The 19,293-nt window shown below is 33.1% G+C and overlaps 1 protein-coding gene across 1 annotated transcript in view; it reads right to left on the reverse strand.

Annotated features, from left to right (window-relative positions):
* Nucleotides 1–19,293, reverse strand: part of KLHL1 (kelch like family member 1) — a 423,432-nt gene that overhangs the window by 32,557 nt on the left and 371,582 nt on the right. The window contains exon 8 of the mRNA XM_024230886.3: nt 10,614–10,776. Coding sequence (XP_024086654.2) covers nt 10,614–10,776 — 163 coding nt within the window. The remainder of the gene's footprint in view (nt 1–10,613; nt 10,777–19,293) is intronic.

A 19,293-nucleotide genomic window follows, 5' to 3' on the forward strand; every position in this document is an offset into this window, starting at 1 on the left:
TCCAAATTAAGTATTTTTAAAGAATAATATTGTAATGCTTAAGAAAAAAATCATTTTCAAGAGAAAATGTGAATATAAGTAGAAAAAGTATTGATAAATGAATATATTTACATGTTACATAAATTGGTGTTGATAAAATGTATGTATTATTAAATATATACATTTTCTATTGAGTAAAGTGACAATATTAACACAAATGAAAATATTTTTTCTATGAATGTCATTAAAAGGCACAACAGAATAAAAATTGTATTGAGAGGAGTGAGAAGCAGAAGGTAACTATTTCATATAGAAACAATTCCAAGAAATTTCTTTTAGAAAATTTGCAGATAGGACTGAAAGTTGGTAATAAAATATTTTAATTCCTTCTCCTAGAAGTCTCAGTATTCCTCAGAAGGTAATGGAAGAACAAACAACCACTTTTTATGCAAGCAGCCCATCACTATAGGCTGTGTATGATTTTAACTTCTTTTCACTTCTACACAGCAGCCTTCCAAAGCAGTGATGATAGTAGGATTTGGAGTTTTTCTCAGCAACTATAGCCAAAAGAAGTCTAGCAGAAATGTTTACAGATATTTTTTGATATTGAGAGTGATTATAGTGTAAAGTTCGATAGCGAACACTTTATACATTACTGCAGAAGAAAGCTTTACCAAATACAAAAAAGAGATTGAATTGACAAGTAGCTATTTGCTTTAGCTTTTTGTGATTCTGGTTCACCTTTTCTTTCTTATCTAATAGCTTTTTAAAAATAATAATGGATATTGACACTAATGAAACTTCTAGCAAAACATTTGAGAGCAGGATTTTGAGAGCAAATAAAGGTACCTTGAAAAAAATTAAGGGACTTAAATATTATGTGACAGGGAAAATCACAAGTAGTAAATAGAAAAACAAAATAAAGTAAAACAAAGCATGTAGAAGTTTTTCCATCATATAAAAATATTTTATTTTTTGACCTAAAAACATATACTTTAAAGACTTTAAAGACGATAAAAAGACTTTAAAGATGATAAAGACTTGAAAGATGACAAGATAACACACTCAAAATAAGGTGGTTATAAAGGTGATTTGAAGGAGGGTAGTCAAAGATATCACCTAAGAAAAGTTAAAATGCAAAAATTTTAAGTCTGCATTGGAGATACAAACGATCATAAACAAATTGGCATTGATTGAATTCATTTATTTTTTTTTAACTGGTGAAGGAGATTTATGGCAAAGAAATCAGTCTTAAAACACACATAGAACCATTAACATAAGTATGTACTAAAATATATCTCAAATCAGAGAACTAGAATAATGGGAAAAGAAACAATTAAACAAACAAGTCTCAATAGATTAAAAACTTTCCTAAGCAGAAGAAAGACAGAGTTGAGATTGTTAAAATGAATCTCCAAGTAGTAATTTAAAATAATGAGAATTAGGCTTCAGATTGTACCCCCAGAAACATTTTGATTTTTGAGGAGGAAGTACAAACTTTTTAAGCTGTTGTCTCTCAGGTCTACATCCTCTCCTGTATTTTCTACTCTTGAAATAAGGGCTAAATCTCTGAAAACCACTTTTCTGCTTTGCCTCCTGGTTCCCTGTTAGGATCTGACATCAGTGGGTGGCAGAGACTGAAAGACTAGAGGAGAGTAAAGGGTCTTGGTTTTTTGTTTGTTTGTTTGCTTTTTTATTTTTTTTCCTGTGAGTGTCACCCCATCCTTTTCTCACTGTAGCAGCACTGTAGCAGCACTGTAGCAAGAGTTGTTCTATAGCACCAGACACACCTAGTTTGCAGTTTTTCTAAGACACGCCATCGGCTTCACTGAGACTACTCTAAGCCATTGGCACCAGCAGATTGGTATCCTCTTCTCAGAGATCTGGGTCCCAGGTCTTTCCTGCTGTGACTAGCTCCAGCTAAGCAGTGGCCCAAATAGCAGTTCACTGAATTTCAGTGCACAGGGCCCTTCCCCAAGCTTCTAAATCTTAATCATTTTAACCATGTCTTTTAGTTCTCCCCCAGGAGAGGTAGCTATTATTGTGAGTTGATTAAATTACAATATAGTGTTATTTTGTTGATTTTTGGTTAACTAGTAAGTTTTTTTACTTATTCAACAAAACTTCATATTTAATATTAAAATACCTTTGTTTAGAATGACTGATAAATGACTGTTCTGATTTCTGGCTCTTGACTGAATGTTAACTAATATAAACATAGTAAAAACATCTATAAGAATAAAAGTTTGGGTTATAAAAACACATATGAAAGATAAAAAAATCACTGAACTTACATATCTCCCCCACTCCCCCAAAAAGATAGAATATAAGTAAATAATATCTATTGAATTTTAAAAATACAAGGCAGAGATATTAAATTACTTAAGCTAATTTGCAAACAATGGGAGAAGACACAGGAAAGTCCCTTTCAGACATAGAATCTAATAAATTACATAATCAACACATACTTCCTGGAAAGTAAAAATAATAAAGTGAGATGCATTCACTTGGAAATGATTAATTTTCAGAATACATGAAGAACTCCATAAATCAAAATGAAAAAGAGAACACACAGAAATAGAAACAGAGAAAATTTTGAAAATAAACTTCAACAGAAGATATACAAATGACTAATACATATATTAAAGATGTTTGATCACATCAGTTCTTAGAGAATGTGATAGCACTAGTAATCAGAATGGATAAAGATAAATAAAAGACAAGTCGGATGTTACCAAGTCAGTAGGGCACATGGAGCATTCAGAATTTAAAAATCTGTTAGTGTGCGGACAAATTAGGAAAACCACTTACAAACATGTTTGAGCAGTATCTACTAAAGCTGAGCACAAGAATAAGTAAAGCCTAGTAATTTAAGTTCTAGGTCTACAGCCAGCTAAAATGTGTATGTATATTCACCAAAAGATATACATAAGAATATTCATAACTGCACTATTCTTAATAGTCAAGAAGAGGAAACAACTGAAATATCCAACTACACTCAGTAGTTGAGTGTAGGAGAATGAATAAATTAAATTGTAGTATAATAATTGATATAGTTTGGATGTGTGTCTCCACCCAAATCTCATATTGGAATGTACAGCCCAGTGCTGGAGGTGGTGCCTGGTGGGGGTAATTGGGTCATGGGGGTAGATTTCTCATGAATGGTTTAGCACCATCCCTCTTGGTACTGTCCTTACAATAATGAGTGAGTGTTCCTGAGATCTGGTTGTTTAAAAGTGGGTAGCACCTCCCTCCTGGATCTTTTGCTCCTCCTTTCACCATGTGATGTGCCTGCTCCCCCTTGGCCTTCTGCCAGGATTGTAAGTTTCCTGAGGCCTCCCCAGAAGCCGAGCAGATGTCAGCATCATGCTTCCTACATAGCCTGAAGAAGTGACAGCCAAGTAAAGCTTTTTCTTTATAAATTTCCCAGTCTCAGGTATTTCTTTACAGCAATGTGAGAATGGACTAGCACAGTAATAAAGAAAAATAAACTCCAAGAACAACTATTAATACTATAATTTGTTAAATTCTGTATTTAAAGAAAAGAGTAAGTAGAACTAAGTCAAACAAAAATTATTAAGAAAATAAGAAAGAAAATAAACATAGCCTCTGTGTATGCTTGTTTGACTAAAAATAAAAACAAAACCATATAATGACACTGACAAATGCTATGACAAGATGAAATTAGTGATAATACTAACAGAGAAAAATAACAAATTAGGACAATCACAATATAGAATGAAGATATAGCAATACTAAATAAATGATTTGTGGCAGTGATGAAATTAGAAGTGATATGTGACTGCCATGTGTTAAATTTTAGAATATCAGTAAAATAGAATATTAAAGGTACTATATATAATAGTATACATAAAGCTTCTACTGTCATTTCTTTCTCATGCTCAAGAAAATACACTTCTCATGATTAAAGTCAATTATAGCAGATAAATTGTAGAAAGCTTCTTCATGCCATGATGTTATGCTAAAATAAGATTTATATCATAACGAAAAATGTTGTGAAATCATTTATAAGCAACTTTGATGCAAAATCATAGCTAGAATATGGAATGCAAAAATTAAAGAATTAATGCAATATGAGCAAGTAGGATTTACTTAGATGTGTAATATGATTTATAGTTAGAGTATTTATGCAAATTACCACATAAACAGATCAAATAAGAAAACAATCATCATCTTGACAAATTCATAAAATGTATGCTAATTTTAGAAAATAAAATTTCCACTATGGAAACTACAGACAATAAAATACTGCCTTTAACCTTAATCAATATATGTATCTCAAATAACAACTGATATCAGAGACTATAAAGCCCTATAAAGGTTTTCCAATTAAAATAGATAGATAAGGACGCCTGATATCACTACTATTTAGTTAATCATTCTAAAAATATAAACAACACAATAAAAAGGAAATAAATGTATATTAAGAAAACAGAGAAAAAGTTTTCTTACTAGTTTATTAAATGTTTATCTTTCTAGAAAATCTATTATTATAAATTGAATAGTAAATATAACAAACATATGCATTTAGTTAAATGGTTATATATAAATTATCTTTTACAATTTAATTATGCAATTATTAATGTATAAATAGATATAAATAAACACATATATAAAATATTAAAAAATATAAATAAACATGAATAACCTCAGAAAGAAAGAATAACCATGCCAAATTTAAACAGCACTAAAATACAAGGAGAGTAATTTTAAAAGATAAAAGTACAACTATCTTCTCAGAAGAAAATATTAATATTTCAAATTTAGAGATCCCACATCTTTCAAATTAATTGGTAAATATTTATTTACAGGGAAAATTCTAAAGGGATGTTTAAGAGTGACTTTTTAAACTCTGAGAAATGTATACCAAAGTTTAAATAAAATAATTTAGAGGATAACTAACCAAAAGAAATTTTGAAAAACAATTATTATAAGGAATATGCCTTACCTTTGCATTAAACAAAATATATAATGTGAATATGTATTCATTGTATATGTGTATCTGTGTGTATACACATATACAGTGTTAAGTCACCTTTTATAAGCAAATTTGACAAAAACAAAGATAAATAAATGGGACTTAATTAAACTAAAAAAGTTTTGCACAGCAAAAGATACAGTCAGCAGAATAAACAGACAACCCACAGAGTGGAAGAAAATATTCCCAATCTATACCTGCAACAAATGACTAATATCCATAATCTACAAGGAACTCAAACAAATAAGCAAGAAAAAAACAAACAATCCAATTAAAAAGGCAGCTAAGGACATGAATAGACAGTTCTCAAAAGAACATATACAAATGAGCAACAAACATATGAAAACATTCTCAACATCACTAACGATCAAGGAAATACAAATCAAAACCACAATGGATTTAACCACCTTTCTCTTGTAAGAATGGTCATAATCCAAAAATTAAAAAGAAATAGATTTTGGCATGGATGTGGTGAAAAGGGAACACCTTTACACTGCTGGTGGGAATGTAAACTAGTACAACTTCTGTGGAAAACAGTGTGGAGATTCCTTAACTAACAGTAGGATTACCATTTGATCCAGCAATCCCACTGCTGGGCCTCTACCGGGAGGAAAGAACTCATTATATGAAAAAGATACTTGCATATGCATGTTTACAGCAGCACAATTTGCAATTGCAAAATATGGAACCAGCCTGAATGCCTATCAATTAGTGATTGGATAAAGAGATTGTGAGAGATATGTATATATATATATCTATCTCACTATATATATATACACCTCACTATATATATATATATATATATACACCATGTATATATACACCTATATGTATACACCATGTATATATACACCTATATATATACACCATGTACATATACACCTATATATATACACCATGTACATATACACCTATATATATACACCATGTACATATACACCTATATGTATATACACCATGTACATATACACCTATATGTATATACACCATGTACATATACACCTATATGTATATACACCATGTACATATACACCTATATGTATATACACCATGTACATATACACCTATATGTATATACACCATGTACATATACACCTATATGTATATACACCATGTACATATACACCTATATGTATATACACCATGTACATATACACCTATATGTATATACACCATGTACATATACACCTATATGTATATACACCATGTACATATACACCTATATGTATATACACCATGTACATATACACCTATATGTATATACACCATGTACATATACACCTATATGTATATACACCATGTACATATACACCTATATGTATATACACCATGTACATATACACCTATATGTATATACACCATGTACATATACACCTATATGTATATACACCATGTACATATACACCTATATGTATATACACCATGTACATATACACCTATATGTATATACACCATGTACATATACACCTATATGTATATACACCATGTATATATACACCTATATGTATATACACCATGTATATATACACCTATATGTATATACACCATGTATATATACACCTATATGTATATACACCATGTATATATACACCTATATGTATATACACCATGTATATATACACCTATATGTATATACACCATGTATATATACACCTATATGTATATACACCATGTATATATACACCTATATGTATATACACCATGTACATATATACACCTATATGTATATACACCATGTACATATATACACCTATATATATCATGTATATATACACCTATATACACCATGTATATATATATACACCATGTGTATATATATATATACACATGGTGTATATATATATATACACCATGTATATGTGTGTATATATATATATATATACACCATGTATATGTGTGTGTATATATATATATATATATATATATATATATATACACACACACACACACATACCATGGAATACTACTCAGCCATAAAAAGAAATGAAATAATGGCATTTGCAGCAACCTGGTTGGAACTGGTGATCATTATTCTAAGAGAATTAACTCAGGAATGGAAAACCAAACGTAGTATATTCTCTCGTAAGTGGGAGCTAAGCTGTGAGGATGCAAAGGCATAAGAATGATACAATAGGAGGGAGTAGCCAATATGGCCAAATAGAAACAGCTCTGCTCTGGGCTTCCAGTGAGAAGGAAAAAATGGCAAGTGAATTCTGCATCTTCAATTGAGGTACCAATTTTCTCTTATTAGGACTGACTAGGTGGTTGGTGCAACCCACGGAAAGTGAGGAAAAGCAGGGTGGAGCGAAGGTCCACCAGGAGATGTACAGGGCACTGGGAGCTTCCTTTCCTAGCCAAAGAAGGCAGTGAGGGATTGTGCTACCCCTCCTTGAAAACCATGCTTTTCCCATGGATCCTTGCAATCCACAGATCAGGAGGTCCCCTCATGAGCCCATACCACCAGGGCCTTCAGTCACAAGCACAAAGCCGTGCAGACTCATGGTGGCTGCTCGGGTGGGCAGCTGCTGGAGCAGGCACTGGACACAGGAGTATTTGCATACTCATGCTCTGGAAAGTCCCATGAGGCAGGAGATCCACCCACTCCCGTGGGAAGGAGGCTGATGCCAGGGAGCCAAGTGGCCTCGCTCCCACAGAACCCCACAAGCTAAAAAGTACTGGCTTGGAATCTCTGGCAGCCAGCACAGCAGGCTAGAGACTGCCTAAGAAGATGGGTTCCCAGAGAGGGAAGGGCTGCTGCCATCACTGTGGCTCCAGTCAGCTGTTTCCCTCTGCTGCTGGTGCCAGCAAGACTGGGCGATCTGGACTGGGAGCAATTTCTCACAGGGGAACGCAGTGACTGGGTCAGTTCGTGGCCAGACTGCTTCTTTAAGCAGGACCCTGATCCACTCCTGCTCACTAAAGGGGGCCTCCCTATGGGAATTTCAGCATCCCCAGCCAGGGATTTATGAAGAGAACTCTGATATCCCTGAGAGGAACCTGTAGGAGGAGGGGCAGCTGCAGTATCATGCATCAGTGGTCTTAGTCTTTTCTGGCTGCTGGCTCTGGAGAGTAAGGGCAGCCCAGACGAGGGAGATTTTCCCCAGCACAGCACACCTGTCCCACCAAGCTGCAGTCAGACTGCTTATTTAAGTGGGTCCTTGATCCTGCTCTTCCTAACTGGGTGAGACCTCCAAACAGAAGTCTCCAGACACTTCATACAGGAGTGTTCAGGCTGGCATCAGGTTGTTGCCCTTCTGGGACAGAGCTCCATGAAGAAGGAGCAAGCTGCCATCTTTGCTAGTCTGCCGCCTCCAATGATGGTATCTCCAGGGGCGGGAGGGACCCAGGCAAATAGTGTCTTTAGTGGACTCCCACCAAACCGCAGCATTCCTATGGAAAAGGGGCCTGACTGCTAAAAGAAAAACAAACAGAAAGCAACAACGACAACATCAATGAAAAAGACCCCATAAAAACCCCATCCAATGGTCAGCAGCTTCAAGAATCAAAGGTAGATAAACCCATGAAGATGAGAAAGAATCTACACACAAAAATGCTGAAAACTCAAAAAGCCAGAGTGCTGCTGCTTCTCCAAATGATAGCAAAATGTCTCCAGCAAGTGCACAGAACTGGGCTGAGGCTGAAATGGATGAATTGACAGAAGCAGGCTTCAGAAGATGGGTAACAACAAACTTCACTGAGCTAAAGGGTTATGTCCTAACTCATTGCAAAGAAACTAAGAACCATAATAAAACACTACAGGAGCTGTTAACCAGAATAACCAATTTAGAGAGGAACATAAATTACCTGATAGAGCTGAAAGTCACAACAGAACTTTACAATGCAAACACAAGTATCAGTAGCTGGATAAGCCAAGCAGAAGAAAGAATATCGTAACTTGAAGACTATCTTGTTGAAATAAGGCAGGCAGATAAGATTAGAGAAAAAATAATAGGAATCAACAAAACCTCTGAGAACTATGAGACCGTGCTTAAAGACCAAACCTACATCTGATAGGGGTACCTGAAAGAGATGGGGAGAACAGAACCAAGTTGGAAAACGCACTTCAGGATACCATCCAGGAGAACTTTTCCAACTTACCAAGACAGGCCAAAATCCAAATTCAGGAAATCCAGAGAACCCCAGTAAGATATTCCACAAGAAGACCAACCCCTAGACACATAATCATCAGATTCGCCAAGGTCGAAATGAAGAAAACAATGCAAAGGGCAGCCAGAGAGAAAGGCCAGGTCACCTATAAAGGGAAGCACATCAGACTAATAGCAGACCTCTCAGCAGAAACCCTATAAACCAGAAGAGACTGGGGGCCAGTATTCAACAGTCTTAAAGACAATAATTTCCAACCTAGAATTTCATAGCTGGCCTAACTAAGCTTCATAAGTGAAGGAGAAATAAAATATTTTTCAGACAAGCAAATGCTGAGGGAATTTGTCACCACCAAGCCTGCTTTGCAAGAGCTCCTGAAGGAAGCACTAAATATGAAAAGGACGAACTGTTACCAGCCACTGTGAAAACACACTTAACTATACAGACCAGTGACACTATGAAGCTACTACATAGACAAGTCTGCAAAATAACCAGATAGCATTATGATGTCAGGATCAAATTCACACATAACAATATTAACCTTGAATGTAAATGGGCTAAATGCCCCAATTAAAAGACACAGAATGGCAAGCTGGATAAAGAGTCAAGATTCATTGGTGTGCTGTATTCAACAGACCTATCTCACATGCAAAGACATACATAGACACAAAATAAAAGGATGGAGGAAAATTTATTGAGCAAATGGAAAACAGAAAAAAGCAGGGGTTGCAATCCTAGTTTCTGACAAAATAGACTTTAAATCAACAAAGATGATAAAAGACAAGTCCTTGAAGAGGATTGACATATTGTTTGTATTTGTAAAAGGATTTCTCTGGAAGCCTTCATAAATAAGACTGAAGAGAAAATAATTAAAAAGATCAGACTAGAAGCTGTTGCAGTTTTCTAGGCAAGAGGTGATACTAGCTTTGTTTAGATCTGTGGTTCTCATGGGGAAGACAGGGGCTGTATTTTGCCACTTCCCAGGGGATAGTAGACAATGTCTGGAGATATTTTTGCATGTCACAATGAGGTGGTGGGTGAGGGGCATCTAATGGGTAGAAACCCAGGACACTTCTAAACACTCTGAAATGCACAGGACAGAAGACTTCTTTCAACAAAGACTCATCTGGCCTCAAATATCAATAGTGTTGAGGTTGAGAATTCTTGATTTAGAGGGATAGGAATGAAGATGCTTGGAAAGTAAACTAGTGTAATTATGTAAAGAAAGATATATTGAACGCCAAACTTTTAGTAGTTTTTTGAAGGCTACTCAACTATTTATTCAAAAATGATATAAATATTCCCATGAAATATATTTGATACTTCTTTAATCATCAATTAATGTGAAGAGATTTTGGGATCCGTTGTCTATAGAGAGAGCACCAGTCTTTATTTGTCAATTTAAAAATATCAACAGCTCAAAATGTTTTAAAACAATTTTTACCAGCTTATTAAAATTTATTTTTCAAATAATATTTACTCAATAACTTTTTTTCTAAGATTAAAAAAAATGAGAAAAAAATTTACTTACTTGCCATTCAATGCTGCTACACCAACTGTGCTCCGAGCAATTGACATACTGGCTACAAATGTCCATTGTTGACTCTGTGGATCCCACCTTTCCACTGTATTCAGATAGCTCCAGCCATCATGGCCTCCCACAGCATAAATAGGGCCTTCAAGTACTGTTACACCTAAAATATTATATAAATGAATGTTGTGCCTATAGTTAATATCATATTGTACATTTAAAAATCTGTTAAGTGGGTAGATCTCATGTTAAGCGTCCCTAACACAATAAAATGAAAAAACTTAAAAAATTGAATAGATTTATTTCACAGTGAGATTTTAAAAATCAAAGCAACAGTACAAAACTATGAATTCATTCAGCATAGACTTCAGTTGTTAAGAAACTATTACAATCTCGTAGAAACTACCTACCATTAATTGAATCATTCCATTAAAGTGAAAACAAAATTGGGAGCCAAAAATAGTATTATGACCTAGATGCTTTATAAAATAATACTAATTCCCATATTTATGACTATATTAAGAAACAGATTACTAAAAATCAAAGGTAAGATGTCTTGGGCCTCTACTTTTAAAGAGCATTTCTACACTGCTATTTAAAATACTTTGTTACTTACAACAATGTTACCTTAAAGCAATGTAATATTACCAATTTGAATTTCAGAATAGTATTCTCTGTGCTTTGGCTTCCCAAAAAGCTTAAAATAAAATTATGTAAAGCTTAGAAAATATGACATCTTTCATATCATTAGCTAAAATTACTAAACACAAGCAATTAAATACAATTAATAGAGAGCCATCCATGGGAAGATATATGTAACTAGTACTCATTGCTTTTCTAGTAAACTCACATATTCGTAAATAAATTTTCTTAAATGCTCAACAGTTGCTAAATATTTAAATATAATGTAAATATTGATTGATGTGCTCTTTAGCTGTACAGAAATTCTGATGACTATTTCCTAAAAGGGTACAATTTGAAGCCTGATTATAAAGAAGTCTGAAGCATCTGTGAGTTTTACCCTATTACCAAGCTGACAAATTAGACTGCCACAAATTTATGCATATTGATTAAGACATGACTCCTAGATCAAAGAAGAAATACAGTTTATTACTCATAGCAACAGCAATAGTCAGAGTATCAACAATTTTTGTTTCTGTTGCTGGTTCCCCACACCCCAATTCCCATAGGGTGATCCAAAGAAGATAATCAACGTGACCTTAATGTTTCCCTTCTCTTGATCAAACTTTAGACAGTCTCGTCCTGTGTCTAGAGCCCTGACTTCATTTTCCTTAGAGCATTTACTTTAGAAAACTTATAACTGTAAATTATTTCTGTGCTTCTTTGAGATGTAAATCTTTGATAAAACCTCTTGCCAGTTTCACAACCCAGGACTGTCTTTCTCAAGGACTTGGGAGCTGCAGTTCCTTTGAAATTTAGTCATTAAGGTATTCTATCTCCCAGACTCCTGAAAGTATAGGAGCCTAATTTCAGTTGGTACCTTGCCGCAAGCTATAAAACTACTTTTTGAAATAAAGATAGAAGAAAGTTAACCATTCTTTTGAGTAAGGCCAATTAGCAAACACAGATTGCCTATGATCCACCTATCCAATCTAGTTCCCAAAAACTCTACCACCTTTGTTTTAGAAGAGTTGAGTTCAGTCACAGTTTTATCTTCTCTTCCTTATTGCAAGCTTTCAATAAAGTATTTCTTGCCTGTTTACAATTGCCTCATACAATTTTTGCTTTGAGAAGGGTTAATTGAAACCTGTACATGCAATCGATTGTATTATAGAAAAGAACTATAATTTATAATGGACAATAAACATGCATACCCATTGCTGAGGAAGGAGATATTATCTTTATGCTTTTAAGCATGACTGCATTTTATTTTGGAGAAAAGAACTATCTCTCTGTTTTTAGTCTTTCTGTTAAAATAACCTCCTTTTAAATATATTCCAGAACAAAGGACACTCAGTAACTTGACTTTAAAGATGTGCAGAAATATGAGAGACCCATGAAGAATTGTCTCCCAAAACTGATGTGAAAATAAAATGACAACTCATTTATTCATTCATTCATTTAACTATTATTCATTGAATGACCTTTATGTGTCAGGAATTATTATTGGCACCGAGGACACAGTGATGAATTAGGCAAAGTCTCTGCCCACAGTGAGCTCCTATATCAGTCAATGAATCAACTAAAATAGAATAAGTGCATTGTTCCCAGTAAGTAAGCATGCTTCACACATATTACACAATTATACAATTATAATTTAATAAAAAATAAATGTAGCCAAATAGCATTAAAAATGTTCTACAACACACATTCAACTTAGGGATGTTATTTTACACAACTCTATTCATATAGAGGGATCGTGTTTTGAGTGCAGGCATAGTTAAAAAGCATAAACTTCAAATCTTGTTCTTTCATTAGGTAGCTTGACATAGGAAATGGGTATTAGAAAGGATGAGTAAATGTGACGGTTGAGGTTATTTCAAAAGGATATGATATATCTCATAGGCTTTTTAGAGAAGTATAGGTAGATATTCACATGTATCAACAATAATTAACTACATGGAGATTAAAGTGAAAACATCAGTGAAGTTTTCAAAGAGATCCTGAAATCAACTTTTTACTGAGCACCTATTAGATACAGAGTAGACTTTAGAATACGTTGTGTGCCTTGGGTTGGGTAGAAAATATTTTGATTGATTTATGCTCTTCTGGAGAATATATCTATCTGAAAAGACCAGATCACTAGGATAATTTAATAACTTAATAAATTTGAAGTTTGTTATAACAGAAATGGAAAATCACTGAGATATTTCATAATAGGGATGTGATTGCTATGACAAATTAATTCTGGAGGTTTTGTAGCAAATTGATTGGAATCAGGTTAGGTGGCAGTAGGGAGATGATTAGAAGAAAATTTCAGAAATTCAAAAACTACAAGGTAGTAGATTGAATTAACAGGTTTCAGTTCAAGCAGATAAAAGTGAAAATATTTGAAATATACTCGCATATATTCTGTGAGTCCTGCTGTTGTAATTTACTAACAGAATGTATAGGGGTATATGAATAGAAAGAACAAATCAGGGCTGGATGTGGTGGCTCACACCAGTAATCCTGACAGTTTGAGAGGCTGAGGTGGGCAAATCACTTGAGGCCAGGAGTTCGAGACCAGCCTGGCCAACAAGGCGAAATCTCGTCTCTACTAAAAATACAAAAATTAGCTGGGCATGGTGATGCGTGCCTGTAATCCCATCTACTCAGGAGGCTGAGGCAGGAGAATCACTTGAACCTGGGAGGCAGAGGTTGCAGTGGGCCAAGATTGTGCCACTACACTCCAGCCTGGGCAACAGAGTGAGACTTTGTCTCAAAAGAAACCAAAAAACCAAACCAAACCAAAACAAAACAAAACAGAAAAAAAAAAACAAAAAAAAAAAACAGAAGAAAGAATAAATTAGGGATAAATAAATTGGTTAAATAATTGGGTAAATTTTAAGGGTAGAAAAGTTTGCAAATTATTTTTGGGGAAAGCTTGAGAACTCTATTTTGGATATATCATGTTTAAAGGGACTATTACACATTTAAGTGGGGCAAATAAATAGGCAGTTAAATATACATGCCTACAGTTCAAGACAATGTTAGAGTTATATGTAAAATTGTTGGAGTTATCAGCAATTATATGGCTTTTAAAGTCATAGTCCTAGATATAATCAGTTAAGCGGATACTATGAAGAGAGAATGTAACAGAGACCATAATCTAGCTTTAAGTAGCTCTAGTATTGGTTACATGAAGAGGAAACAAAGAAAATAGAGAAGAAATAGCCAGATAGGTGAGAGGACAACCAGAAGCTTTTGGTATTTGTAAAGTAAGAGTGGAGAAAGTTTCTAGGAGGATGGGGTGATCATTGGCTTTCATATTTCTGACCAAGTGCATATTTCTGTAGGATTTGAAAGTAGGTTCTGCACATGGTTTAATCCATTCTGGTTACTACTTAGTGATATATCCTGTAAACATCATACATATATGCCTTGTTTTTCTTAATTGCTGAGAGGTTACATGACTTTATAAAAATGTTTCACTCAAAGTATAATATATATATAACATATTACATTAATATACAATATATAAATATATATTAAATTACATTGTATATGTAATGTACAACATGTACGTGTTCAGTTTGATGGTATTTTATCACAAGAATATCCCTGTATACCTACTATCACTTCCACTCCAAAACCTCTCATGCAACTTCCCAGTCAATACACCCCCAAAAGGTAACAATGTTTTTTTCAGTTAATTCCTCAAATAATAAGTTTTTCCTGATTTGAACTTACAAATTAAGTAATATAATTTAAAAAATTATTTAAAGTTGTTATCTGTGACATTTTTAGTCAGAAATTAGGTGAGATAGTAACATTTTTAAATTACAAATATTATTACAGTGTATGATTATGCCACTTTTATAGCTCCATTCTATTGTTGATGAAAATTTGCATGGTTTCCAGTTCCAATATTTTAAAAATAAAGCTGAAATGTACACTTTCTTGATGTACATATGAATTCATTTTACCCAGATGTAAAATTTCTGGGTCATAGAATATACTTACATTGAAATTGAGTAAATGCATCAAAAAAGTTTTCCAGGTTTTTTTTTTTAACCAATTTTTATTTTCCCCAGTAAAGGAGAGGAACCCCGTCCTCTGATAATCTCTCCACAACTTGTCACTGTGAAACATTTTAATTTTAGTCATTCTGATGAGTGAGTAATGGTATCTCATCATTCTGTTAGTTTTCAAGTTGATGACTGGTCAAACTAAGCATTTTTTCATGTGTTTTTTGGCCACTTGAATTTCCCTTTTTGTGAAGGCCTGTTAAAAACCTCTTCATTTTTAATTGGATGTCTCTTATTAATTATATCATTTTATCAATTTGTAGTAGTTCTTGTAATCAATTTTAAATATTATGGATGTAAATTGTTAATTTTAAAAATTATACTTATTAATTCTTTGTTAATATTTGCATTACAGATCTTTTTCCACTGTGAGGCTTGCATTTTCACTTTCTTAAACTTGTCTTTTGATGAAAAGGAGTTAAGTTTACTTGATTTAGGAAAAAGATGTTACTTCAGTAGCAGGAAAAAATTTTTTTTAAAGAAATAATGTTGGTGGAATTGATATTCACAAATATAAAAATGGACCATGACCAACACACAAAAGTCAATCTAGATGGATCATAGGATTAAATATAAAAATTAAAATAAACTTTTCAGAATATAATGGACAAGCATAACTAAAATAGATAAGCATAACAATGACTATTGAGGAAGACAAATATTTCTCGAACAGAACATGAAAAATACTTGTTCTAAATTTTAAAAAATTGTAAACATAAAAATTAATATCCTTTTGGTATTTCATATGAATTTTTAATTTTTTTGCAGTTTTCTGAATTTTCCCCCAATATCCTAATGAAATATTGATTGAGATGGTATTGAATACACAAAATTTTTTAGATAATTAATATCTTTACAACATTATCTCTTCTAATCCAGAACACGGTATATAGCTTCATTTTATTAAGATTTTAACTTCCAGAGTAATGTTTGTTTGAAATTTTTATTAGAACTTTTTTATATCTATTACTGAAATGATCACTTCGCATTTGATTTCCCTATGCTATTGCAATTGGCATTTTTAAATTTTCTATTTGTTTCATCAATAAAAAGAAAATAGTTCTTATGTATTGACTATATCCAGTAGCCTTGTGAAATATTTATAAATAATTGTCATAATAATCCACATTTTTTTGTATTTTCTATGTATACAATTATGTCAGCCCAAAATAATACCAGTTGTATTTCTTTCAATATAATTACTATAAAGTTTAGTTCTCTATTTTGGCTTACTTCAATGACATTATATGGATACATATTTGGCATTTAAAATTCTTCTTGCTGAATTGATTGTTAAATATTTCCTTTTATTCAGTAATGCTTATTGCTCTGAAGTCTAATTAATCTAATTAGCTACACTAAGAATTGTATGAACTCCAATTTATCTAATTAATCAGATACACTAAGGTTCTTTCTGTTCCAATGTGCTAATCTTTGACTTTGGTTATTTAATCTATTTATACTCAATGTAATAACTGATTTTATTTGATACAATTTTAATATTTTACTTGTTTCATCCACTTTTTTTCTCATTTTCTTTCTCCAATATTTTTGTTGTTGTTATTGTTCTATGGGTAAAATATTTCATTTTTTTTCCTTTTCCCCATGTGTCACCTTATTGTTGAGAGAATGCAAATGATTGAGTTTGTCAAACAGGTAGTAAGATTATCACATAAGGCTCACACAAATGAGAGACCACAGTCATAATCAAGATTTACTAATAATATCAAGGAAAAAAGGTATTCTGAAGCATATGAAACACTGATAGACATCTAGAACTTTTCTGTCTAGGGAATTCCTTCCTTTCTTTCCAGGGTCTTGATGGATTTGTGTGAGCCTCCATAAAAAGGTTGAACTCTAATTACTGCCTCTGTCATTCAGAGACTGTAGCCAGCCCTAGCTGCCAGATTTCACTTTGATTTTTTGACTGAAGAGAGAAGAAATAAATAAATTTCTCCAGAAATGCATGGAGAAAGTCGAAACAAATGTTGAGTTAATCTTTGTATTCTTCCCATCTCTTTCACATCTTGTTCTCAAGTCCAGGCTTCCTTAGTTTCTCTCTGATGACTTTAAGAATTTGATTTGTTTTATTTAGCTTTTACAGTTATACACATTAGGAAGCTTACTCAGATAGCAGATACTCCATCAGGGCCAGAAGTTAAATTTGTGAGTTAGCTTTTAACTTTATTTTTAATGTAAACATTAGATAATGTAATATAATCAACTGTATTGATTGTCATTAATGTTTTGGTTTTTGTTTATACGTCAGTAAGAGTTTCCTCCAGTCCTACCATTTATATAGGCAAGTTTCTATTTCTCTCTATATTGCAATTTATTTACTTTAAACTGGGGACAACTAGAATAATTATCTCATGGTGTTATGATGAAGATGATAAGAATTAATATGTAAAACACTTAGAACAGAATCGGATTCATTGCAGTCACTCAGTTTTTGCAAACCATTGTAATTGATATTGTTGTCTTCATACTCAAGCCTCAGGGACAATATAAAGAGGAAATTCATGAAAGAGAATATATATAAAGGTCCTATAAGCATATAAAAATGTTCAATAGAATTAGTAAGTAGAACAACCAGGATATTAAAATAAAACATCTTTAGGAGAAAGTTTTAGCCATCAAAAAACTTTAAAGCATGACAATATCAAATGTTGCTAAGAACATTAGGAATTGAGAAGTCTTATATATTGCTGATGAATTGAAACTTAGGAACACAATTATGAAGATAAATTTAACTATTCTTAGTGAAAATATTGTAATCTAGCTTTCATAGAAATATTAAATATTTTATAATTAAAAATATATTACTATACACAGCAAAATATACTAATTAAATACATGGACCAGCAAATATTTAATATAATAAGCCAAGAAACATTTACATTATCCATTGATCTTTCAACACAGTTATCTATCCTTTGCTCTAAATACTAGAAAGTCTACCATCTCTCTACTGGAGATACAATAGAGCCTATATTCTAGAGGAGAATACAGACAATAAATGTACAAATATTGAAGGATTTATATATTACTATCTTTTAATTAACCAAGGTATTGCCAATGAGACTATCAGAGGTGGCGACAGAGCAAAATGCAAATGAGTTCTGGTTTAGGAGTCTTCTTGGGCCCAAATCCCAATCCACTGTTAACGCTTGTATTAGTCCGTTTTCACGCTGCTGATAAAGACATACCTGAGACTGGGAAGGAAAAGAGGTTTAATTTGACTTACAGTTGCACATGGCTGAGGAGGCCTCAGAGTCATGGCGGGAGGTGAAAGGCACTTCTTACATGGTGGCAGCAAGAGAAAATTAGGAAAATGCAAAAGCGGAAACCCCTGATAAAACCATCAGATGTCGTGAGACTTATTCACTACCATGAGAACAACATGGGGGAAACCGCCCCCATGATTCAAATTATCTCCTCCTGGGTCCCTCCCACAACATGTGAGAATTATGGGAGTACAATTCAAGATGAGATTTGGGTGGGGACACAGAGCCGAACCATATCACCACCAGTATGACATCAGAGAATGATATTTAAATGTTTTGTGTCCTAGTATCCTCATCCTTAAAGAGTATATAACTCATAGCATTTGTGTGAAGATTGAATAGAAAATGCATATAACAGTGCTTGGCAAATGATAAACTTTTAATAAATTTTAGTTGTTACATAAATCAAATGGTCAGGATGGTCTGTCTTGGGGTGGTCACTAAATCTAAGAAATTAAGAATTGCAAGTAGAATGATAGAGCAAGTATAAAATATGTTGTTACTCTCAAAACTTAAATTCCTCTCAAACATCCCTAACTATAATTAAATTAAATTGTTTAGCAAGTAACATGTTCCCAGGATTGTTGTTTATTTTAAATGTCTATGTTTGGAAAGTATCAATGTTTTCCTGGAAAATATTCATACTTTATGCTTCCACATTATAAAGGAATATATTTTTGTAGATTGCCACAATATTTTCAA

Source organism: Pongo abelii, chromosome 14 (assembly GCF_028885655.2).
Source record: "Pongo abelii isolate AG06213 chromosome 14, NHGRI_mPonAbe1-v2.0_pri, whole genome shotgun sequence".
Taxonomy (NCBI): domain Eukaryota; kingdom Metazoa; phylum Chordata; class Mammalia; order Primates; family Hominidae; genus Pongo; species Pongo abelii.